Source organism: Cyprinodon tularosa, unplaced genomic scaffold (assembly GCF_016077235.1).
Source record: "Cyprinodon tularosa strain WSP-4 unplaced genomic scaffold, ASM1607723v1 ctg25, whole genome shotgun sequence".
Lineage (NCBI taxonomy): Eukaryota > Metazoa > Chordata > Actinopteri > Cyprinodontiformes > Cyprinodontidae > Cyprinodon > Cyprinodon tularosa.
In genome coordinates, this window is record NW_024038928.1 from 2,053,323 (window position 1) to 2,077,561 (window position 24,239).

A 24,239-nucleotide genomic window follows, 5' to 3' on the forward strand; every position below is an offset into this window, starting at 1 on the left:
AAACTCAGAATTCTGACTTAAATCTCAGAATCTTGACTTAAAACTCAGAATTCTGACTTTAAACTCAGAATCTTGACTTAAAACTCAGAATTCTGACTTTTTTCTTATCTTATCTTTCTTCTCATCTATTCCCATCTGATTGAGTTTTATGAGTCCTTCTCTCCATAAGGAATCATGTATCCTATCATCATTATTTCCTTAATTTTTAAAGTTTTTCCTATATATCCTTACTGACCACTGTTGTTAATCCACCTGCTCTAAAGCCACATTGATAGTAATTAATAAAAATGACCTTATTTTCTCCATTCCTTTGCTTAAATCGGATGTTAATGCTGTGGGTACCAAACTACCTGTTCCACCTGGAAACTTTGGAGCCGCAGGCAGGCAGGCAGGCAGGCAGGACGCGCTGCATGCTGGGAGGAACCAAGCAGCTGACTGACTCCACCTTCACCTCCAGCCGTCACACACCGTCCAGCTGGCTGCTGCTGACCCTTACCGGACACCGCTGCCTTCACACCGAGCCATGGACCCGCGGTGCCGCTTTCTAATGGTGAGCTGCTCTCTGTCCGGGTCCGGCGGAGCCGGCTGGAGGAGCTAACGGGATGCTAGCTTCGGGGAAACAGGCTGGTTGTGTTTGAGTTTAGCCTTGTTCTGTTCATATCTGCTGCTTAATGAATTGGACGGGTCAGAATCTACCGACTCTATCTCTTTATAATATCCCAGCTGGGTCGGAACCGGGCGTTTGTGACGTAATTCTGTTGATTATTGTCTTAGTCCACAGCTTAGCTAAGCTAAGCTAGGCTAGCTGGAGTGAAGCAGGTGTTCGGCCTGTTAATTTAATTCTTCCTCTGACTGGACGTGTCTGTGTCCGGGGCTGGAAGTGTCCGATCACCCACATCATGATCATTAAACCCCCGATCAGCATTCAACCTCCGCCAGCTGGGAGCCTGATCACCTGTTAGCTCTGTTAGCATGTTAGCCGCAGCTAGCAGCTAAATAAAGTGTGAAACAGTGAGTGATCAAGAGGGACAGACCACCTAAAACGGTCGGTTTGACGTGAAACAGGCAGGGATCTTCTACTGGGCTGTGAGGAAAGTTCAGGTAAGCTTGTTCTGACATCGATCCGTCGCTTTCGGTTCCTATCAGCTCTGACACCGACCTCAGATTAGTGTCTACTTCTGTTCTGACATTGATTTTGGGACAGGTTTGGTTCTAGTTGTGTTTTTCTGACACTGATCTGTTGGAACAGTTTCCACGTCACCGCGGGGCTCTGAGGTATTTCCTGCAGGTTGACTAGTCTTTCTGGCCCTGCAGGTTTGTGGTCCAGCTCAGCTCCAGGGTCACACCTGCTCTCAGGTGTTTTGGCTCCTCCCTCAGCTGCAGTTCCTGCTTTGATCCAGAAACGGAAGTTGTTCAGAGTTGGAAAAAGTAACGAAGAAAAAGAGACTCTTCTCTAAATAGTTGATGCAACAAGGAAGAGTCTGACTGGTTGCTGGTTTGATGAATGAGGACATGTTAGAGGCACTGCCATTATTGACCAGGGTGGGAGGGGAGTTTGATACAGACCTCCAGTTGAATAGGTTTTAAACTAAAACTGAGGTCCTTTTCAATTCAATTCAGTTTATTTATAGGCACATTACAGTTCAACCAGATCATCCAGTCAAATTGATTCAAAGTTTTCTATCTAAGGAAAACTAGTTTATTGCATCGACTCATTGCCTCCAATGCAATCCCTCACACTAAGCATGCTTTTAGCGACTGTGGAGAGGAAAAACTCCCTTTTAACAGGAAGAAACCTCCAGCAGAACCAGGCTCAGTGTGAGCGGCCATCTGCCGAGGCCGACTGGGGTTCAAGGAGACATAATCAGGGATACAAAAAGCAGCAGTAAAAGGCGGCCCCGTCCAGGAAACACACAGCCAGGCAGACGAGTTCTGAGCCAACTTCCATGTCAGAGAATGAAGAGAGCACATCCAGCCAGTCACGGTCAGAGAAACAGGACTACACTGGAAAAACAGGCTGATCTCCAGCATCTATAAACAAGGGTGTTGATGGCAGCAGCACAGCTGATGTTTCTCTCCAGGATGGAGTCACGGCCAAATAGGAATAGACGAGGCAAAACTACTCAGAGAAAAAGCAGAGAGAGCAGAAGGTTAGAGATTGAACTAACAGATTCTGCAGAGATAGAATGAAGCAAAATGATGAAATAGGGGTCCTTATGTCCTTCTGAAGTTTTAGCCTATAGCAGCATAAATATAGAGATATCTCAGGATAACCTGAGCCACTCTAATGGTTGATGGTTGTTGAATGTCAGCAGCTTCTTATCATGAATGATCCTGAAGGTCTCGTTATCAGAACAGTTAGTAGGTTGCAGTGAACAGAGCAGCTGCTCCTGTGAGGGTCATGATCCATGTGACACAGATGTTAAAATCCCACAGAGGAGCCGTTTGAGGTAAAGCCCAGAGGCGACCCTGATTGCTTGTTAGGTCAGAAGATCCAGTGATGTGTGGCTCTTTTTTTAATCTTGGTTTAATTTGGGTCTCAGCCAGGCGTCCAGGTTCTGCTCGGGATCTGAGCTTCACACTGATTATTTACCTTTTGGGTTTAATTTCTGTTTTCTTTCTTTCACTCCGTCTTCCAGGTGTAGCAGAGGCGACCCACTGGATTATGGAGCCAGAGGTGATACGCATGTACTCGTCCTCGCCGCCGCCGATGGAGGACGGTGCGGAGGAAGAGGACGATGAGTTTGGGGATTTTGGTACCTTCTCTGGCGTTCCAAACAGCATCAGCTTCTCTGAGTTTGATACCCCGACCAGCTTCGACCAGAGCCAAGCGTTGACGGCCACCTCGCCGCCTGAGGTCCAGGGCAGCAAAGGGGTGGTGACCATTGAGCTGTCCAAGGCCAACGGCATCGGCCCCATCGGTCCCTCAGAAAGGACTGAGACGAGGAAAACCTCTTCCTCCTCACTGGACTTTTCTGTGAGTGAGCCTGCTGATTGCAATGGCGAGGACACAGAGGTCCTGACTAACGGATTTGTGACCTTTGACCTTCAGGGAAGCCCCTCTGCACAGAGATCTGTCCACTCTCATACTAAGAGACCGTCCACAGAGGACACGGACGGCAGTCTGGAGGACGGGTTTGCAGACTTTGCTTCTTTTTCCAACTCTGCAGAGACAGAGGAGCACACGGACATTTCGCCGGGGCACGCCGCCCCCACAGGGGACAGCAACGGGGACCAGGGAGCGTCTTCAGAGGGAACTGTCAGGGACACACACAGAGACGAGGCCCCGGCTGGCTCCTGTAACACAGACCGGGGCCCGGACACGGACTCTCTACAAACGGACCAAGACGTCGCTCCTGAGCCCTCAGATACCGTTTGCACTAACGACCGTCTCTCCTTGGACGGGACGGAAGCCGACGAGGACGAGTCCAAAGACCTGTCATCTGACACGGCTGCAGATGTCGAGGCGGGGCAGTCGGAGGAGAAGAGCTCGGAGACGGAGACGTCGTTTGGACGCCTGCTGTCCACAGACGCCCTGGAGGAGTACGGCGACGTCAGCACCACCGGCTCGGTGCCGTCCCCACCGCTCCAGGGGGACACGGCCACCCCCGCTGAGGAAGAGGAAGACTTTGGCGACTTTGGCGATGCCGGGTCGTTCAGCGGTCCGGGCTTCGCAGACTTTGAGCACGTGGAGATCCAGAAGGAACAGAACACATCGCAGGGTTCTGATTCTGCGGCGGAATGTGCAAACATGGAGGAGGACGACTTCGGCGACTTCAACTCTCCTGAATGCGTTACCTGCGGAAACGAGGGGGAACATGGGGAGGAGTTCACAGAGTTTCCCACCAGCGAGAGTTTTGGGAATTTCAGCTCCGCCAAAGACGGCGAGGAGGATTCTGGTTGGAGCGCCTTCGGAGAGCAGCAGAACCAGGAGCAAGAGTCCTGGGCTGCCTTCAGCACCGCGCCGAGCGTCACCACCGAGGTTGGCACAGAGGAAGAGTGGGATGAAGGTCCAACGCCTGCAGTTAGTGAGGAGACGGGCAGACCAGAAACTCAGCCGGTAAGAAGCGGGGCTTAATCTGGACCCTGGATGCGGTCCTAAAAGGTTCTGGGTTCTCCCAGAAATACATCATGTCCAGTTTAAAGGCTTCAAATAATTAACATCACTCTAAAATATGTTTCCTTTGACAAACGGGCCTGATATGGTTCTGTTGGGATAGTGGGCGGACCAGGAACCAGGCAAAGTATCAGTAAATCTGGGCCGAACCAAAACAATCCAGCTTCAGTCTGTGGGATTTTTTAGCTAAAGTTCAGTTTGTTTGCTGGTTCTGGCTCGTTTCAGGTGCTGAAAAAGAATTTTCTCCCATTTAGAACTGAAATGGTTCCAGTTCTTGGTTCCTGGTCCGGCCCCAGCTGTTTCTGGAACCATTAGAATTCTGAGATGGTCCAGTTTGTTTGAATCATGCTCTGTATAAAAGAGAGTTCTGTTCAGAAATGAACACCTGCAGGCTCGTCCCACTAATACATCACCTGAACGGTATCTCAGGTTAACTCTTTCCCAGCTGGATTAAAGGTTCCGATGGCTGGCTGTGGGCGTAAGCAGTAACATGACCAGCAGGGGGAGGCGCTGCAGTCATTTAATCGGGTTAATTTGCTAAAACGATCTGCGCTTTGGACTCATTACCATCAAAGTGTGGCGGGTCAGATCAGTCAGGAGCCCACAGAACCGGATCACCAGTTCAAGCAGCTGCTCTGATCCCTCCCCAGGTGGCGCTGTCCAGCCGTCTGCAGGGTTTGTTTCTCAGCAGCTTCCCGAGCTCCACCCAGAGCCACCAAGTGGAGGACCAGGTGGCGACCCTGAAGGTCCTGCTGGAGCCCGGAAAGGTCCAACCGGATCCTGATGGCGAGGAGGAGAGTTTGAGAAGCAGCCGGTGAGTCGATTTTGTGAAGTTTCCTGATCTGATGTGACGTCATTTTGTGAGGAGCAGCCGTCAGCGATGCGTCCCTCTCACCGTTTTCGCTGCAGGTCGACGCACGGCGACGTCTGGATGCAGCTTCGGGACGTCCACGAGGCTCTGGGGCTTCGGTACCAGTGGGGGGGCTCGCACTGCAACAAAGTCCTGCTCTGCTGCCTCGGCATTGACACCAGAAACATCGTAAGTCTGTCCTGGAGGATTCAGATATTCTAAGTGTTTTTAAATCTAGTTGGTCTTTGTTTTGTTTCATAAGTCAATCAGTTTGGTTCTGATTTCTTTGTGTGGTCTGCATTGGGTGACCTGGTTTCCATCGCCTTGGTGGAAAACAATGGGCGTCACTGTAAAAGTTGTGATTCTGATGGCAGCAGAATTTGCTCTAGATCTTAGCTGTATGTGATGCTGCACCACGGAAGAGGAAGTGAGCTGATTAAGATCCCTGACCAACAGGAAGTGGAGCTGTGGTGCTTCCTGGTGCAGGATCAGATCTCTGGGAATGGTTCCTCTTGGGGTTCTTGTGTTGGATGCATCTTTTGTTGTTGGATTAGTTCTTTTCATAGTTTTATTTGTTTTGTTCCTTCTCCAGTTGTTCACGGGACAGCGGAAGCAGCCGGTAATTGTGCCGATGTACGCAGCCGGCCTGGTGAGTTCAGCCCATCCGCTGCTCTGCATCCAGAACCTTCAGAATGCTGGGTTTGCAGATGATTGACTGGTGTCGTTTTCAGGGGATGCTGGAACCGACCAAAGAGCCGGCGAAGCCCGTTTCTGCTGCAGAGATGATCACCTCCATCGCTCAGACGCCCCCTGCAGCCGCAGAGAAAAGCTCCTGCCCGTCTGACCCGGTGCAGGTGGGTCAGCACGCTGAGACCGAGTCACTTGCTGCCCAAATGATCTGGAATGATAGCTGGCGTGTTTAAAGTGTTTCCTGTTCTTCCAGCAGGAGGCGCTCCCTCCCATCCAGTTTGACTGGAGCAGCAGTGGCCTTACCAACCCTTTGGATGGTAGGTGATCCAGCTCCCCCGCCGTCTGTCTCCCTCCCGCCGCCATTTAACCTCGTAGCTCCTCAGAAGCTCCTCCGTCCGACAGACGGCTCAGTGGAACCGGCAGAATTCAGCCTGAGTTGAAGGGTCCTTGTTTCTGTGCCGTTTTCCCTGTGAGGGGATTTAAAACAATAAAACAAAGTTTCCAGCTGCTCCTTGGGCTTGTTCTGCTCCAGCAGCGGAGACCGGAATGTTCTTCATCCTCTGAGGACGTTTTTTGCTCCTCAGTCAAACCGGTTCAGATAATCAGATGAAATCCAGGAGCTGAGCAGAACAATCCCACCCCTCTTTTCAGTATGGTGGCATCAGCATCGTAATCTGATCATTCTGATGGTTGAGCCGCTGATGGGCCTCCTTGCTTTGCTCGCTGCTGAAGCTGAGATGCTTGAGCTGATCTGAGGTCAGCCTGCAGCCGTCTGTCATCAGTCTCACATGAAGCCGACTCTGCTGCATGACCGCTCTCTTTCTCTCTCTCTCTGTCTGTCTGTGTTTACCTCGGCCGTCCAGCCAGCGGAGGCTCGGCTCTGTTAAACCTGGACTTCTTTGGCCCGGTGGAGGATTCAGGCTCCAGCAGCTCAGCCTCCATCCCAGGTCAGCGGCTGCTCACCTTAACCTCTCATCCATCCCACCAAATTAATCACAATGAGCATAAACTTTTTTTTTTTTGGTCTGAGAACCGGTTCAGACGTTCGTCCTGGACTGAGTCTGACACCCTGCAGCCAATCTGTAGCTTTGGCTTTGCTGCCACTATGGCCGGATCCGGCCGACTGGTTCTGCAGAATATTCCTGTAGCCAATGGCGTAATGACCCAACAATAGGCCTGTAAGCAACATTATCTGGGTGGGCCCCATATGAAGTACAACACGTGATAAAGGTTCAGGATACGGCGACAGTTCCATCGGTCAAGAAGATACAATTATGCAATTCTTAGTAGTAGTGATGCACGATATTGGGATTTTGGCCGATATCCGATATGCCGATATTTTAAAACTCATGTAGCCGAAAACCGATATCGATACCGATGTTAAAGCTGGACAAAAATAAGTAGTCATTGAAAATAGCAGTTTTGTTATCCATTTCTGACACTTTGAAAAATAATACACTCAAATATATTTTCATATGCTGATATTAAATAGATTTTTAAAAACGCGGTATCGATCTATTTTACTTTCAAAATCTCGTGAAATTTCATCGTTCTGTTACAAACTCTCGTGATATTTTGCAAATTCTTGTGAGATTTTGTTAGTAAAATAGATCGATACCGCGTCAATATGTCAACATATAAAAATATGGCAAAATTTTGTGAATTTTCGGGGGATTTTGTAGCATAACGATGAAATAAAGCAATATTTCATTAGTAAAAGAGATTGATATGGTGTTTTTAAATGGCAATATATCAGCATATGAAGATATTGTGATATTTTAATGTAACAATATTTTTTCCCTGGTCTTTAGAAGTTTTTAAGTCTGTAAAAAAGAAGTTTTTGAGGAAGAAGAAGAAGTAGTATTTTTTTTTTTTTAGACTTTAGAAACTCAGAAGCTGATCAAATATCAGGTTAAATATCGGTGGGGTGGCCGATGTCCGATGTTCAGTTTTAAGGCCGATACAGGCCGATACCGATAGGGGGCCGATTATATCGTGCATCCCTACTTAGTAGTAGGGCTGGGCGATATAGAAAAAAAGCTTATCGATAAAAAGAAATGCATATTGATCGATATCGATAATTATTGAAAAGATTTGAAACCATATTTTATGTGCAGCTCTGCCTGGACTTTTTATAATATTGCTAAATGATTTAATTTTAATAAAAAACAAAAACACAGACTTCGAATTAAATCTTTATTTAACCAACTTTTTTAACCATAACAGAATTGTTTTAAAGAAAATAACTTAAGAGACCTGAGTTATGTTATTAAATACTGACAAAGAATAAGCTACAGTGATCAGAAAAGTGACCAAAATAAATATAACAAATAAATAAATGCCCCCCCACCGCCGCCGCCGCCCCCGTTTCCTGCTTTAACCTGAGTTATTACTTTGAAGTTTCTGGCCCCTCAGCATTTTTCTCTCAATTGTTAGAACTACGTGGGAAACTGCCCAGAACTGAAAATATATATATATTTTCCGAAGATTCCTCGGAGGAGAGCTGCGTCGGGGCCTACACAGCTCGTACTCCTGCGGCTGTGAGCGACTGAGATGATAAAAAAAAAAAAAAAAAAAAAACAAGTTGGTTTCATTATCATCTTGGTTTTCACTGGTTCCCTACACATTTTACAGATGACTGTGGTTTGTTTTTTGTCCGACTTGCCATGACCGAAATACTGCCAGACTGCCGAACTACAAAAACCCTTCTTTGAAACAATTTCCTCCGCCTCTCCTTGCTGCACAGCTTCATGTGCTCTGTGTTGTGGTTTGAGAGGGAGGCGCTTGGTGACGGCATGCCTGGGTCCGCGATTGTGATTGGTTGGGAGGAAGCAGTGACTAGCATAAACCTACATGCTAGGCTACAATGAGAAGGAAGGAAAACTGCGTTTATTTTTTTATCAAACTTTTATCGACCCTCTTTTTTTCTATTGCGCCACACGTCTATCGATCGATATATATCGTTATTGAATTATCGCCCAGCCCTACTTAGTAGTATATGATTACACATCACACATGGAAAAATAGTGACTGCGCACCTTGAATGGAACCATTGGTGACAAAAACTCATTATCAAACCAACCCCCGCCGTAGACAACCGACCCGATAAGTGTTCCATACATATCCACTTCATCCTTCTTCACCTTCACTAGACATGGATATACTTTAGTATATTAACACAACAAGCCATGGGGCAACCTTCAGCTTCACAGCCCCCCTCCTCACCCACCCTCTCTCCATTCATCTCCTGATCGCGATCTTTTCTCACTGTAGCAGCAACGTCCACCTCTCCCTCTTCGGTTCTTTGACAGAACGTGTTGATTTTGGAAGTTTTTTTCCATTCTTACAGCAGCTCTTCTTTCCTTTTTCTTTTCTGGAATCCGCTTAAGTACCTCTTTTTTGTATCCATTGTCGCTAACACGTAAAAAATGAAATACTCAAATACATTGTTCTTTTAAGATCTTTATTGCGGTTTGAAACATATTATATGAGTGTATTGTTTACCAACCGCCCAGTGAACTATACACAGTTGTTAACATAGTAATTAAAAGTACCGCTGTCTGCTTTGCTATTGGTGTCGTGTTTAAACGGCTCGCCATCACGATGAAATCTGGCATGTGTTGCGGTATAAACTAGGTCCGATGCGGTCAGTCTCTTCTGTATCAGGTGAATTTTTCGCACCATTACATCTGCAAAGAGACCTCTTAGTCAACAATTGCGTAGGGAGCCAGCCAGGTGTCAGTGATGGGGCCCCTAAGAGGCCGTGGGCCCATAAGTATGGAGGATAAAAAGTGCCTAAATTAAATAAATAAATACAGCATTAAATAAATAATTAAATGTGTCAATAATTAATTAAATGTGGAATTAAATAAATAAATGTGTCATTCATTAATTAAAACCACGTCACTCATATAAAGTGCCACAATTAAATAAATAAATACAGCGATAAACAATTAAATGTGTAATTCATTAAATAAATAAGGAATTAAATATATAAATGTGTCATTAATTTAATAAAATATGTCTTCATTTTATTTAAAAATATATATAATTATTTCAGTGTGCATTTAATTATTTCATGGTCCTGTGTCGCAGTGCGTCGAAACCATTAAAAGAATCTGTCAAACTCGCCCATCAAAGTTAGGGGGCGGTTATCTAACACCTGATTGGTCACCCTGCACATTAAGGCGAAGCAAATCGATTACAGAGACTCGATTCGCGTTAACCTAACGTTGATGGGTGAGTTTGACAGATTCTTTTAATGGTTTCGATGCACTGCGACACAGGACCATGAAATAATTAAATGCACACTGAAATAATTATATATATATTTTTTTTTTTTTATAAAATGAAGACGTATTTTATTAAATTAATGACACTTATATATTTAATTCCTTATTTATTTAATGAATTACACATTAAATTAATTGTCTATAGCTGTATTTATTTATTTAATTGTGGCACTTTATATTAGTGACGTGGTTTTAATTAATGAATGACACATTTATTTATTTAATTCCACATTTAATTAATTATTGACACTTTTAATTATTTATTTAATTTTGGCACTTTTTATCCTCCATACATAAGCAACTGCTGTCTCTACTTAGCGATATTTACGCCATTGCCTGTAGCCAAAAAGAAAAGTCTGGACCGCCTCTTCCATCGTTATTACATCATTTATTATTAAAGGAATAATGTCATTTAAAACATTTTAATGCCGCTTGAATTTGAAGGCTAGAGGAAAGGGCAGTGATGTCAGTCACCGTTTTCCTGATGTCATCAAGACAAGGTATCATCATTTTGGAGCAGGGTTACTTAACCCTGGTCCTTGGGACCCACTGCCCTCCATGTTTTAGGGGTTTCCCTGCCTCCTCACACCTGACCTGAATTAAAAGGTGATCAACAGGCTTTGCATGATCTGATGGCAATGGAGGAGGTAAGGCAATAATTTTAATCAGTTGTGCTTGAGTAGAGAGTAAAACATGAAGGCCAGTGGAGGACCAGGGTTAAGAAACCTTGATTTAGAATCGTAACAAAAACCCATTTTCCAATTCTGAATCAATGGTCATATTCATTCCTAAAGATCGATTGACTCTGGGTTTTCACCTACAACATCTCGGCCAATTGGCTGAAAACTGTCAAAATGGTCGATGTGCTGACTTTTACACAACAGAACCGTGTTTTTTAACACATTTACCTCCTTATTTGTACTTAAATGTTAGAGAAGCGTCATGACTACGTGAACCTGACATCTTTCAGAGTCCGTCATCGACTCAGTCTCACCCTAAGTGCTCGCAGGTCTAAGTGCACATGCAGTCCAGGCATCTCCGCAGACAGGGAGCGACTTTTTGAAGGAAGGGTTAGAGCGCCCAGGTTAGGAAGGATTCCCAACAAAACGCACCATTAATGCTGCACCAGTTTGTACCCCTGCTGCCCCCAAACCCACCACTGCTGCAGGTGGATCAGAGCATCGTCTCATGGGGTCAGTCTAATAGTATTCATATTAAGAGGAAATATAAACATCTCCTCTATACATAAATAAAAAGTCACGTCAACTGAGGGTTTTAGCACTTTAACTGTTTTCTGGGAGTTTATTTTAGATTAGTGGAGAATAAGAACCAAAAATTGCTTCTCAGTGTTTTCTTGTGGTTCTAGTCCAGTAGACCGGAGAGGTCTGGCTGTTGATCTCCTGCCAACCAGTCTGGAATGTATTTTGATGCAAAGCCATATTAGACTAACAGAAGGATTTTAAAGTTTATTCCCTGAGACACGGGGAGCCAGAGGAAGGACTCTAGAACTGGGCTAATGTTCTCTACTTTCTTAGTTCTAGTGAGGACGCAGGCAGCACCGTTCTGAATCGGCTGCAGCTGCTGATCCACTTTTTAGGCAGACCTGTGAGGACACCGCTGCAGGGATCAATTCTACTAAAGATGAACGAATCAGGAGTTACTTTTTTAAGGTCCTGATGAGACATTAGTGCTTGGTTTCTTCTGTGCATTCACCCAGAGCTGGTTTATAGTCAGCTGGTGACATGGTAATGTACAGCTGAATGTCATCAGCATCGCTAAGGTAACTGATAAGTTAGGGTGAGATGAATGAGATAAATAAGAGGGTCCCTAAAATGGACCCTTGAGGACCGCCACTTGGTTTTTGCGGTCTCATACTAATACAGAAGTAAAAAATGCAAAAATAATTAGCTGATCTTAAATTTATTCTGAATATATCGCATTTAATTGTCTTTTCTCCACATCCAGGTTTTGGTTCTGGGCATAATGTTGCCCTTAAAACCCGACCAATAACCTTTAACCCTTTAAAGCCCGATCCAAGAATAAAACAAAACAGAAAATTACTTTTTTTTGTTTGAATTCCTTATTTGCCCTTTTAACAAAATATGTAAAAAAAAAATATTAATAATTTATTACTATGCGATAAGTCAAGATTATTTTTTGTGTAGTCTTCTACTGGCTGTTATCAGGTATATCTGATTGTGTACAATAGGATTTTGAGCAAAGTTTATACCATTAAATTATGCAAAAGGTATCAGATGCAAAACATTTCAGAAACCTTATGTATTAAATATGATACATTTGGCATTATAGGGTTAAGAAAATTTCCAGAAAATGTCCAGTAGAAGGCAGAGCCTCAGGTCACCTGGTTGGTTTCCACCTTGAGTTCATCCTTTGATCTGGTTGGACCAGCATGAACATAACTCCAGGTTCCTGGTGTTTTCTGGAGTCTGTTATGCTGCCATTGGCTGGTTAATTAGCCAGCTAATGGTTCAGTCAGCTAGCTTGCATTGTGCTGTTTGGCTGCATACTCTTAGCTCTCCCTGCTGGTCGGCATAACAGCAGGAGAGTTTCCTAAATTCCCAAACTCATAAGGTTTTTCATAGGAATTTAAACCTGTCTGTTAATGGCGAAGAAACCGGTGAGGGCGGGGCAAATGCAGTATGACGATGCTTGCCGAAGCTCCGCCCTGTCCAGGCTTTTGAAGCATACCTGCTACAGCCCGGCTAGTCTGCTACTTTTTTCCTAACACAGAAACCAGCGCAGATCTCAAGCTGAAGTCCGTAGACAAAAAGCAGCTGTGATTGGTCCTTGGTACGCCTTTCCGGCTGTCTGTGTGGTCGTCTTTATCGATTCGGTGCCGGGGCGCGCCATTTTTTTAAAACCAAGAAACAACTACAATGGACAACTACGACAAAAGGATAATCGAAGAGGTTCGGAAGTACAACCACTTGTACGATGCCTCAGACAAATTATATAAAGATGCCAATTTCTCTGCCAAAGCGAAGTTCTTGTGACCATCCCCCAAAGTTCTCGCGAGTTCTCGATTAGCCTACCCCTTGCACTTTGGCGGTAAACTGCTGTGCATCCCTAGGAATTCCAGACCGACGGTGCAGAAGCATACCAGCAAAACTGGTTTGCGAGCAGACCCATGTGACATTTGATCTGTGCGGTTGCAGAAGTCTAATCTGCCCTTAAGTCTACGCTAGCTCTGGCGTTACTGTCAGAACAGGTGATTTTTATTTTTTTATCAGTTAAATACTGTTTTAATTCTGATGTGTTGTGATATAGATGGAAATGATCATGTTAGATGACATCACATGGTATAAATCGCAGACTTTTAAATTGAATTTAATTACAATCTTAAGAGTGCTGAAAACGATCAGAGGAATTGTCGCGTCGTCGTCTAAACAAACTGATGTTGCGTCGTGATGAATCTGGTGATTAACATCTTTTTACCAGATGTTCTGCTAAAAGTTTCTCCTGTTTGGTCCGTTTGGTTCCATCTGGGTCATCTCTGTTCTCCCCCTCTGTCTCAGGTGTGGACCCGGAACTGTTTGAGCTCACCACTACCAAGCTGGACTCAAGTGGCGCCGGGAGCCGCGTGGCCGACGCCTTCGCCCGCCTCATGTCCACCATGGAGAAAACCAGCACGTCCACCAGGTAAGAGCCGGCGCTCCGCTTTCTGCTGCGTAACCCCCAGTGAGAACCGCTCTGAGCTGGTTTGTGTCTCTGCCCCCGACAGGAAGCCGAGGAAAGACGAGAACCTGAGCGAGGAGGCGTCCAAGGTGATCGCAGCGCTGCCAGACCTCTCCTTCATGCAGGCCAAGGTTCTGATGTTCCCTGCCACACTGACGCCACTCTGCTCACAGGCCACGCCCGACTGAAGCCCCGCCCATCGCACTAACAGACCCCGCGCATTAACCTGCATAATTCCTCTTTTTTTTGTTCATTATTTAGTTTTTCTGAATAAAGTTCACCGTTTCTGTTTTGGGGGAGGGGTGTGTACATAATCAGGGATTTAATGTTTTATTTGAGTGATTCTGCTTTTATTTTGGCGGTAGTGTGAAGGAAACACTGGCTGGAGCTCTTAAACTGAAGTGGGACTCATAGAGGTCTACAAAGTATGAAAACATTTATATAAACATAAGAGTCTTTATAAATCTATTTATGGACTTGAAACCACACTGCCTGCAGAATCCAGCTGAATGTTCGTCCCTCGTTCTGTTCGGAGGCCTTAGTTTCTCCCTTCCAGGGTTTTCTGTGTCCTGCAGCTTCGTTCCCGCCTCGTGAAGCTGCTCTCCATCCACCTGTGTGAATATGTCCTTCCTGTTATTCTTGTTTGGTTGAATCTGGCAGCAGTGAAGCAATTAAGGGACAAACCTGTCTGTGTCTGTTGCTGTTTTTCTTTGTTTGTTTTTTTTTTTTTTTTCGCTCATTCTAATGTCGCCGTCTCCCAGGAGGATTTTTGCACATTGTAAAGATGAAATGGATGTAATCATAGCTCACTGTGGCTTTAGACTGTGTACAGTTAAACTATGGACTAAATGTTCCAGGAGGTTCCTATGGAAAACGGCTGAATCGCAGTCAGAGGCTGTGAGGAGGTCGCCGTGCATGCCCGGCTTCTTTTCAGACTGGAAATCTGTAAATTTTAGTGTACACAAGAAATTAAAATAATTTAAGAGGAAATTGATGCATTCTTGGTTCTTAGACTGGGACTTATCTCTTGGGATTACTCCTTCAGGGAAATTCTGGTTCCAGTAGCTTATATAGAGTACAAAGGGTTAAAGCAAGATGCCATTAAAGATAAAAATACAACAGACAATTTAAAAAGAGTGTATATAGTACAAAATGTCCTGGAATATTTTTATTTTGCAGTGGTGCAGTGGGTAGCACTGCTGCCTTGCAGCAAGAAGGTTCTGGGCTCGATTCCTGGCCCAGGGTCTTTCTGCATGGAGCTTGCATGTTCTCCCTGAGCATGCGTGGGTTCTCTCCGGGTACTCCGGCTTCCTCCCACAGTCCAAAAACATGACTGTTGGGTTAATTGGCTTCTCTAGATTCTCCTTAGGTGTGCATTAATGGTTGTTTGTCCTGTGTGTCTCTGTGTTGCCCTGCGATGGACTGGCGACCTGTCCAGGGTGCACCCCGCCTCTCACCCATTGACTGCTGGATATAGGTACCAGCACCCCTCGCCACCCGAGTTGGGACAAGCGTGTCAGATAATGGATGGATGGAATATTTTTCCCTTAGATATAAAAAAATATCTACACAGTAGAGGGATAAGGAAAGTACGGAAGAGGATTAGGGCCAGTGGAGAAAAAAAAAAAAGTTAACTGATTTTTACATTTTATTTCAGTTTAGTATGGGGAAAAAAGTCAGAATTCTGATTTTAATCTCAGAATTCTGACTTTAATCTCAGAATTCTGACTTTTTTTCTCAGAATTCTGAGAAAAAAAGTCAGAATTCTGAGAAAAAGTCTGAATTCTGAGTTTAAGAAAATTTAAAAATCAGTTAATTTTTTTTTTTTTTTTTTCAGTGGCCCTAATCCTCTTCCGTAGGAAAGACTACACAGTAGTTGACTTGGATTATTGCTTTTGTACTGCAGGGATGTTCTGATTCTCTTCATGAAAGAACATTTTGATGTAATGAAGGTTTTGCAAATAAAAGATCCGCTGATAAAGCAGACATGGATGCAGAGGTGGGTAGAAATTAGTTACATTGATGTGAGCACTTTTTAGATAAAAATTTACAATTACTTTGCTTAAGTAATGCTCTTGTCAGCAAATTATCTGGGTATTCTACTCCCTCCATGAGTAACAAGTCATTCAGGGATCAGATGCCACTGCCTGAAGGCCTCCCAGTTCTCCTGCTCCTTCCCCAGTCCAAACAGGACTACTGGGTTAACTGGGGAACTAATTGTCCTCAAGTAGGTCTGTTCAGCAGAGATCGGTAGATTACCCAAAAATTTTACTCATTTCAGAGTAGCACTACTTTTACATTTTTTCACACCAGTGAAAGTAAAAAAGTATTTCATTAAAAAGGGAACGGAATAACTGATGGTCATATGTTTATATTACTGTTTTTATGTCGTTTTTACTGATTTCAAGGCTGCACTTTAAAAAAATGAAATTGTCTAGAGAGGTGTTCTTAACATTTCTTTTTGTTTACACGTGTGTCTACAAATGACAAAATAAATCTAAGTCTAAGATTTAATGTTTATAAATCATGCTGCTGAAAGACTTTATGTGCAAGTTCTGGTATTTTAAAGACTCAAATGCCTAAAGAATATAAATGTTATCAATATACAAGAACAGATTCATGCAGGAGAAATGCTTAGAAAACCAATCCTTACAATGAGAACTGTATATATATTAGGAAAAATTAATAAACGCCCACTGTTAATATCTGTTTACTGTAAGTTTACCTGATTTTGGAATATTTCAAATTACTCATAAAGAACAATGTAGTCAGAGATTTTACTCAAGTAGGAACGGCGATACTTTACTGAAATACTCAAGTAAAAGTAAGAAGTACGTCACAGTACAACTACTTCTACCCTGCAAAAAATCTAAATCTAGATAAGTCCTTTTTTCTTAAAATAAGTGCATTTGTTCTTGAATTGAGGTGGTAGAAGAAACATTTTGCCAATGGAACAAGACAGTTTACACTTAAGATAAGAAAACACAATTACATTGTCTTATTGTAAGTGCATATTATCTAATTATCTTATTTTAAGAGTAAAATTACTCATTCCATTGGCAAACTATCTCATTTACCTGCTCAAATTAAGGGTGAATACACTTAATTTAAGAAATTTGTACTTATTTCTAGATCGTTTTTGCAGTAATTTTTTTTTCAAATTGTTACTCCAGTAAAATGTAACTGAGTAAATGTAACTAATTACTACGGTACTAACCTCTGCTGTTTGGACCCAGTAAGTATTCACACCCCTGCTAATATTTGAAGTTTCCCATTTGTTCATAATCTAAACAAATCTGAGTCTGATATTTCTATCTGCGCATTTTTTTCTTATGCTGTATATTATCTTTACAGTCTGAATTTATTATATATATTTCTATATTATTTATTTTTATGTGTGTCTGCACGCTTCCATTTGCTCTTTGCTTTACTGATTTGATTGATTTTAAGTTTCCTGCAGGATAAATTGTTCCATTTGGGTCGTGATGCTGTTAATCAGCTAAAAGGAAAAAAATATTAATCTGACTGTATAATGTGGGATGATTTATCACAGCTTCTAGATCTTTGTGAATTGAATAGATGTGACTCAGGTTTTCTTATCAACTCAAATAGACCTAGAATATTCTATAGATTCTTTACTGTCTTTCAGTTTATCCTCTTTTCAGACTAATAGTTGGACGCAGATGAGTTAAAAAAAGAATGTAATTACACTGCTAAAACGATCTAGAAATGAGTAAAAATGTCTTAAATCAAGTGTATTCACCCTTAATTTGAGCAGGTAAATGATGATTTGCCAATGGAATGAGTATTTTTACTCTTAAAATAAAATAATTAGATAATATGCTCTTGAAATGACAAAGCAATGGCTTTTTCTTATTTTAAATGTAAATTGTCTTGTTCCATTTGCAAAGTATCTCCTTTTCCCCCTCAATTCAAGAACAAATGTACTTATTTTAAAAAAAAAAATGACTTAGTTAGATTTATATTTTTTGCAGTGTAGAGCAAAATTTTCTTCAGTCATAACATCAATTGGTAAAGGGAAAGCAAAGCGAAGAAGGCGAGCTCTCATATGTAACCAGAAGGCTCAAATAAGCTCCATTTAAAAGAAATGATTAAACTTGATTTCAGATGATAATTTCAGGATTGTGGAACCCCATTTCTTTTCAAAAAATTTTTTTCTGATTTTCCCAAATGTCGTTGCTAACGTCCAGGCAGGGCAGAATCATTTCCGTTGGTCCATGCATTGCCCTTCTCCATCAGAATATGAAAAGAATGTAAATTATAAAACTTATGCTCCCCTAAAATATTTTGAAAAAAAAAAAATGGAAAACAAAATCTAATCCAGACAAATTAATTCCAAAAAAATTTTTATTGAATTTTTTTTTCAAAGTTCTATTTTTGAACCACGTTTTACACATTTAACAGCAATCCCCGTGTTAAATTTACTACCAATTTTAGTTTATAGATAAATGAATTTATAAAAAAAAAAAAAAAATCAGCATCAATGAAAAAAAGAGCATATAGAAGGGGTGATGAAAAATGAACAAAGTCATATTCTGAGTGTGACCTCATGACCTTTAGATTTCTGTACATTAAGTTTCATAACTACTGTAGGAACCCGGTTTTAAATTCATTATTTGAAATGTGATCTTTGCCTTCAATAATATTGGAAAACATGTCAGAAAACTAGAAAGGAATGGTCCCTCACCCTGGATTCTCTAAATCCAGAAAATTACAGCTCTGAGGATTTTTTCCAAAGTGTATGGATTAAGAGCAGATTTCAGAAATGGAGCATCAACGGTGATCAGATTAATGAATAAATCTGAGGAATCAGAGAAGAACAGACCACACAGGAACGAGCTCTTATCAAAGATCTCCTTCATTCTTTAATAGACACTGTGCCACAAAAATGTCACGTCCGCAGCCACATATGAGGTGCTCAGATATCCGCTTCCTTTCATTCTCTGCTCTACATGCTCTGCAAACATTTATGTATAAATATATACAGTTTATAGGAGCTCTGGAGGAGCGGCGCTCAGCGAGCAAACTAAACCGGCAGCGTGCACGCAGGCAGGCGGGAATGTTGTTGTGGAGCAGCGTGGATTCTTCTCCTGCCGTGAAGGCACGTGGGCTGTGTGGGGCGGAGCCTGCTGAAGGAGCGCGGTGCAGCGTGCACGCTGCCGGTCTGAGCGTGAGCTCCGTCTGAAGAGTCGTGCTGCTCTGCACTACTGGTGGTGAAGAGCAGCACAAACCGGAGACACTTTTTTTTTTAAACGCTTTCCGTGCGATGGGAGACGGCGGTGTGATTAGGGGGGGGAGGTTATCGCCTTACTGCTGACTGAGACACAGGGACGCCGTTGGGTCCTCCTGACTGTCTTTCTGAGGAGGACGTGGTGGAAGGGACATGAAGACAGGTGGCGGACTTGGGGGGCGGGTCAGTGAAGGGGTGGGGAGGGTCGGATCGCGGCACCTCATGGTTCTCAGCAGCAGCCTCCAGATGAAGTGTTGACCGGCTTGCTCTGGATGTTGACTTTGGACTTCTCTGAGGCACCGGCTGTGGCCCCGGGGCCCATCCTCTTCTTGATCTCAGCTGCCATAGTCATGAAGGCCTGCTCCACGTTGGTGGCACTCTTGGCGCTGCTCTCCAGGAACGGGATCCCAAGGTTGTCTGCAAACTCCTGGAGAAGAGAAAAACGATCAAGGTTTTAGTTACGTTTTTACTGATGAGGAAAATTCAGATGAATCGGCAACACTGTGGCCGGTTGTGAGTTTAAAACCCAATCCCACAGACTGCCACTCTGGGTCTCTGAGCAAGAACCTTAACCCCCTGATAGCTCCCCAGACGCCCAACGATGCACTGCTTCCCAAAGGGATGGGTTAAATGAAGAGGTACATTTCTCCAATGAGAAACCAGTTAAGTTCAATTATTATCATTATTATTAAAATCCAAGCTACCCTTGGGCTACACTGGGGCAGCTGTTGAAAGGCGTGCTCCTCAGACCTTTTGCAGACTGACTGGAACTCTGAGACCCACATACCTTGGCTGTAGTGTAGTCCACCACCTTCTTTGTGGTCAGGTCGCATTTGTTCCCTACGAGAAGCTTGTTGACGTTCTCACTGGCGTAGCGGTCGATCTCCTGGAGCCACTGTTTAACATTATTGAAGGACTCCTGAGGGTGAAAGCAAACGCAACTTTAAAATGATGCAGCTGAGCCTAACCCTAACACTTTTTTTTTTTTTTTTTACCAAGTTGGCTTAAACATATGATGTACTGCAGAGGGTCTGACTAAACTAAGGTCAGAGGACGTTCTTTGGATCTTTGGTTTAAATATAAAACTGTCCAGGTGCGGTTTTATATTGTTAAAACATTTTACAGAACATTATTTTATTATTTATCTTTTAAATGTTCACTATTACGTTATTCTTATACATTTTTCTAAGGTCCACATTTGTGTGAGCATTTTTCCTGCAGTCTTTTTGCTGCTGTAAACACCAGAATTTCCCCATTGTGGGACAATTAAGTGATTTTCTATTCTATTCTAAATCCAGTAAAATCACCTGTAAACCAAATCTTCTGCTACTTTTAATGTAAATCAACAGTCACATATCTGAAATAACTAAAATGAAGCCATTATTTATGTATTTCACAGTAAAACCTTTTTAAGGATATGAAATCTGGATAGAACGAACGGATTTGAGTAACTTTAAAAAGGGGAGATCATGAACAGAACTTCAGAGGCAAACCCCTCCGAGAACCTTAAAAGCAAAAACGTCTCATCTCAGACGGATGCTTATGGCTGATCCGAGCAGGTCAACACTGATCTATACCCCCTCCATTAACCGGATGTTTACTGGTTATCAGTCCAGTTGGACCATGGATGAATGTGTCCTGCTAGAGGTCACTGACCTGATCTGTCACATCGTAGACCACTATGATGCCATGAGCTCCTCTGTAGTAACTGGATGTGATGGTTCTGAATCTCTCCTGCCCAGCTGTGTCCCACTGCAGAGGGTCAGATTAAGGTCAGATTAAACCAAACAAGTGTTATAAATTATCTGTGGTGGGGGGGGGGGGGGGGGGGGGGGGGGGGGGGGGGGGCTTTCTTACAATCTGAAGCTTGATGGTCTTCCCGTCCAGCTCGATGGTCCTGATCTTAAAGTCCACCCCGATGGTGCTGATGTAGCTCTCTGTGTACGTGTCATCCTGTGTGTGGGGGGGTCAGACAGACGGGAGAGTGAGACACCCGCTGCTCATCAGCAAAAAGATCACAGACACACAGAAACTTACCGCGAACCGAAGCAGGAGGCAGGACTTTCCGACGCCGGAGTCACCGATCAGCAGCAGCTTGAATAAGTAATCACTGTGAGGAGAAAAACACATCGGTTCAGTCTGACATTCAGCGTAAAGTGAGGAAACAAGGAGGCGTCTGTGGATGTCCTTTAAATATGATCTTTAGGCTTTAAGAATATGGGGACCAGATGTCCAAGTTTTCAGAAACTGTCTGAGATATTACAGACTTCTGTGATAGAGAGAATTATTCTGCGTGGACCTATTATGGTAGCTGAAGTAAAATGTTGTGCAACAGCAGCGGCTGTAAGGAAACATTTACCAGGTTGACTTAAACATATGATGTACGGTATTTAGGAAAACTTTGAGGCAGCAAAGCAGCGTGGCATTGTCTAAATTCACACCAGTCATGTGATTCACAACTCTGCTACTGTTAGCCTTCCTGTGTTTACTCCGTAGGTTTCAGTCCAGTCAGACCCAAATGCATCATCTAACCAGCATGCATTGCACTGCTATAAAATGGCCACCTCCAGGGGTGAAAAATATAACAAAGGATATGTAATTATCAAATGAGGAGTTTTTAAGTATCGCAAACATGGGTTTTTGAAGGTAATAGAAAACTACAACATATTTAATCCATTATAAGGTTACATTTAAATGGGGTCAAATTTTAAATTAAACCTTTTATCGATGTCAGAACTAAGAGCCTCAGGTTTCCAAGATTTTTTTTTCCATTGGAGACAAGTACTTATTTTAGCTAAAGTCCTTTTTTCAAGTATTAAAGAAACATAGTTAAACTCTTCTCTGTTCAAATACACAAAGCTGAAGAAACCATGGGTTTGATACTAACAGTTTGGTGTCTATTTACCAGTAAGGAGTGGGCAATGTTGATATCAGAGCGACAATCTGGCACATGATCCCTGGACCATCATGTTCCATTTTTACGCTAGCTTTGTTTTGAGAATTTAACAGTTTGCGATTTAATGATCCCCACAGTGAAATATATCATTAATATTTAGTTAACATAATCCTTTAAGAATAAAATCCCACTAAAAACTGTTTTCAGTCACTGTGCTATCAACCTTGAACCACTATGTCTCAGACATTTAGCGGCAGACGAAAATTCAAACCGTGCAACAGAAATTCTGTCCAGCAAACAGCACTGAGCGCTAACTGCAGCTGTACGCTAGCTTTTATAATCCTGCCACTGCCTGGTAATTCATATGCAGAAGAAGTTAGCTTTAGATGGGGATTTATAAATCACAGAATGGAGCTTGTTTGTCCTGCTGAGGTTCTGTTAAATGTCTTTATAAAAAAGCAAAATATTGTTATAAAGGCTTTTCCTATTTTCCAGCATTTACAAAATTAAAAAACTGTGGGGAAAAACACGCAAGACTTTCTTAACAAAAGCCTCAAGCCATCTCTACTCTGTTCTCTATATACTTCTGAAAGCTAAATGCAACAGCTTCTAGATAAATCTTCCTTTACTAAGAACAATGATGAGGATGCTCAGGGTTCTGGGAGTAAAAACAGATGATTTGTCCTTGTCTGACAGTAATACGGGTAATATCGTATGAGGTGAAATAATGAAAAACAACACCTGTCCAGCTAATAAGTTTTATATTCAAGTTTATATTGTAGTTCCACAAAATAATAATGAAACAAAATGTTCCCCCAATCCCGCTAAATGTTTAGAGCTATTTATACTAGGTGGAGTTATTTCGGAGTTCATTCCAACACTCCAGGCAGAAGGTTCTGGTAATATTCTTTAATACAATGTTGATTTAAACTTTGCTTGGGGAGGGAAATCATGATGAATATAATGTGAATCCGAATGGATTCTCTCTGCGGGGGATTGCATCAGGTTACCAGTTCAAAATGTCTCAATAATTTTAAGCAGGTAAAAGAACAACTGAATCTCTGTACAAATAGCTTCTTAAAACCCAGTGGCGACAGCTCTGAGAAAGATCTGTTGATAAATGGGTGGGACCTTTGTAGCTCCAACTCAGCTGTTATTCCAACAAAGGCCAACACACACACACACATATGTATATATATATATATATATATATATATATATATATATATATATATATATATATATATATATATATATATATACACACACATAGTCAGCGATATCACTCACCACAATAAACTCAATAATTGTATTTGGCTAAAAACAAAACAGAAAGTGTATCAGCCCACTTAGCAATTAAAATCAGGCAGTTGATTCAATACATTTTTAATCCAATATCACTTAAATTTAGTACTAAAAAACAAAGAAAGAACCCACACATTTGAGAAACTGCCAGGTAATTGAATTCTTAAAACAACTAAACACACCCCTGAGACGGCAACTAGATCTACAATTACTGACCCGTCAGATATTAACTCGTCACAGTAACTAACCCATCAGTAACTAACCGATCCTCTAAACGCTGACCAGCACACAACACATCTAACCTATTGCCAAACAGTAACTAACCCGTCACACAATAATTTGCTAATCAGAGTAAACAGAGTTAGCCAGTTAGCAGCTAACAGTTAGCTAGCAGACCGATACTGCCTGGAATTCGGCTCGGTCATATCTGGACTTAGACCTGGTGTCAGGACCCATGTAGGAGCTCGACATCGCGGCTGGTACCAGAGGTCCCGACTGGCGGACAGGTTAAAGCCTGAGCACCGAGGAGAAAAATCGTTAACGCGACGCTCCGCCCGGTTAGCTCAGCGTTAGCCTCCCCGGTGAGCTGACAGCTCAGCCCGGACCTGGACGTGTCACTCCGCACCAGAACCAGACTTACTATTCCGGATTCATTGTTGTCTGCTGGTTGTGAAGTGTGTTGGCTGTGGAAGCAGCTGGAGGTCGTCTCAGAGGGATTTAATTGGTCCTGTCGTCAATTTTAAGACGATTTTCTCCGTAAAGTAGCTGTCAGAAGACTGTAACCGAATCAAATATGGCCGTTTGATTACGACCAACCCGGAAATACCAGACTAAAGGAATTATGGGTACTGTAGTTTTTTGGGCCATGGGCGTGTGCTCCCGCTAAATAGTCCGTTCAAGGCGTGCTTAACTAAACTACAAAATGTTCAAATTCAATGTTTAGGATTTTGTGAGTTTACGTTTCACAATATCTATGTAGGAGACGATTATTTTTGTTAATAATTAGCAAAGTTTTTTGTTTTGTGCATAATCTTGCTAAGTTTATTTTAATTTATTGTTTGATATCTGTTATGAGATTGTTTTTTGGTTATTTAGTCATGTTCCTTTGTTTTTGGTTAGTTATGATTAATTTAGGTGAATTA

At 42.6% G+C, this 24,239-nt stretch overlaps 2 protein-coding genes across 7 annotated transcripts; one reads left to right on the forward strand and one right to left on the reverse strand.

Moving 5' to 3' along the window:
* The first annotated feature begins 393 nt into the window (after positions 1-393).
* Positions 394-14,635, forward strand: aftpha (aftiphilin a). 5 transcript variants are annotated; one of them, XM_038288212.1, is made up of 10 exons: positions 394-550; positions 2,640-4,060; positions 4,768-4,931; positions 5,027-5,156; positions 5,560-5,616; positions 5,699-5,821; positions 5,911-5,974; positions 6,521-6,604; positions 13,486-13,609; positions 13,692-14,635. In XM_038288212.1, the coding sequence occupies exons 2-10, from the start codon at positions 2,666-2,668 to the stop codon at positions 13,831-13,833; spliced, it is 2,283 nt and encodes a 760-aa protein (XP_038144140.1). In that variant the 5' UTR covers positions 394-550; positions 2,640-2,665; the 3' UTR covers positions 13,834-14,635. The 5 variants fall into 5 exon arrangements, with proteins under 5 accessions (XP_038144140.1, XP_038144142.1, XP_038144143.1 ...); XM_038288214.1 differs by having other exon boundaries at positions 5,914-5,974; XM_038288213.1 differs by lacking the exon at positions 394-550 and adding an exon at positions 601-1,101.
* A 3,771-nt stretch (positions 14,636-18,406) lies between these two features.
* LOC119785522 (ras-related protein ORAB-1) lies at positions 18,407-23,909 on the reverse strand. Of its 2 annotated transcripts, XM_038288235.1 has the most exons (6): positions 23,738-23,909; positions 20,934-21,006; positions 20,754-20,849; positions 20,553-20,648; positions 19,684-19,815; positions 18,407-19,323 (listed from the first exon to the last, which is right to left on the reverse strand). In XM_038288235.1, exons 1-6 carry the CDS (start codon positions 23,749-23,751, stop codon positions 19,126-19,128), a joined length of 609 nt encoding a protein of 202 aa, XP_038144163.1. In that variant the 5' UTR covers positions 23,752-23,909; the 3' UTR covers positions 18,407-19,125. The 2 variants fall into 2 exon arrangements, with proteins under 2 accessions (XP_038144163.1, XP_038144162.1); XM_038288234.1 differs by lacking the exon at positions 23,738-23,909 and having other exon boundaries at positions 20,934-21,041.
* Between the last annotated feature and the right edge of the window lie 330 nt (positions 23,910-24,239).

Coding starts and splice junctions, on each gene's coding strand:
- LOC119785522 (XM_038288234.1), bottom strand. CDS start 21,026: ATGTGTTTTTCTCCTCACAGTGATTACTTATTCAAGCTGCTGCTGATC. Junction 20,850..20,933: donor GCCTCCTGCTTCGGTTCGCG/GTAAGTTTCTGT, acceptor CCCCACACACAG/GATGACACGTACACAGAGAG. Junction 19,816..20,552: donor TCTACGATGTGACAGATCAG/GTCAGTGACCTC, acceptor TTTCACCCTCAG/GAGTCCTTCAATAATGTTAA.
- aftpha (XM_038288212.1), top strand. CDS start 2,666: ATGGAGCCAGAGGTGATACGCATGTACTCGTCCTCGCCGCCGCCGATG. Junction 5,157..5,559: donor GCATTGACACCAGAAACATC/GTAAGTCTGTCC, acceptor TTCCTTCTCCAG/TTGTTCACGGGACAGCGGAA. Junction 6,605..13,485: donor CAGCTCAGCCTCCATCCCAG/GTCAGCGGCTGC, acceptor CCTCTGTCTCAG/GTGTGGACCCGGAACTGTTT.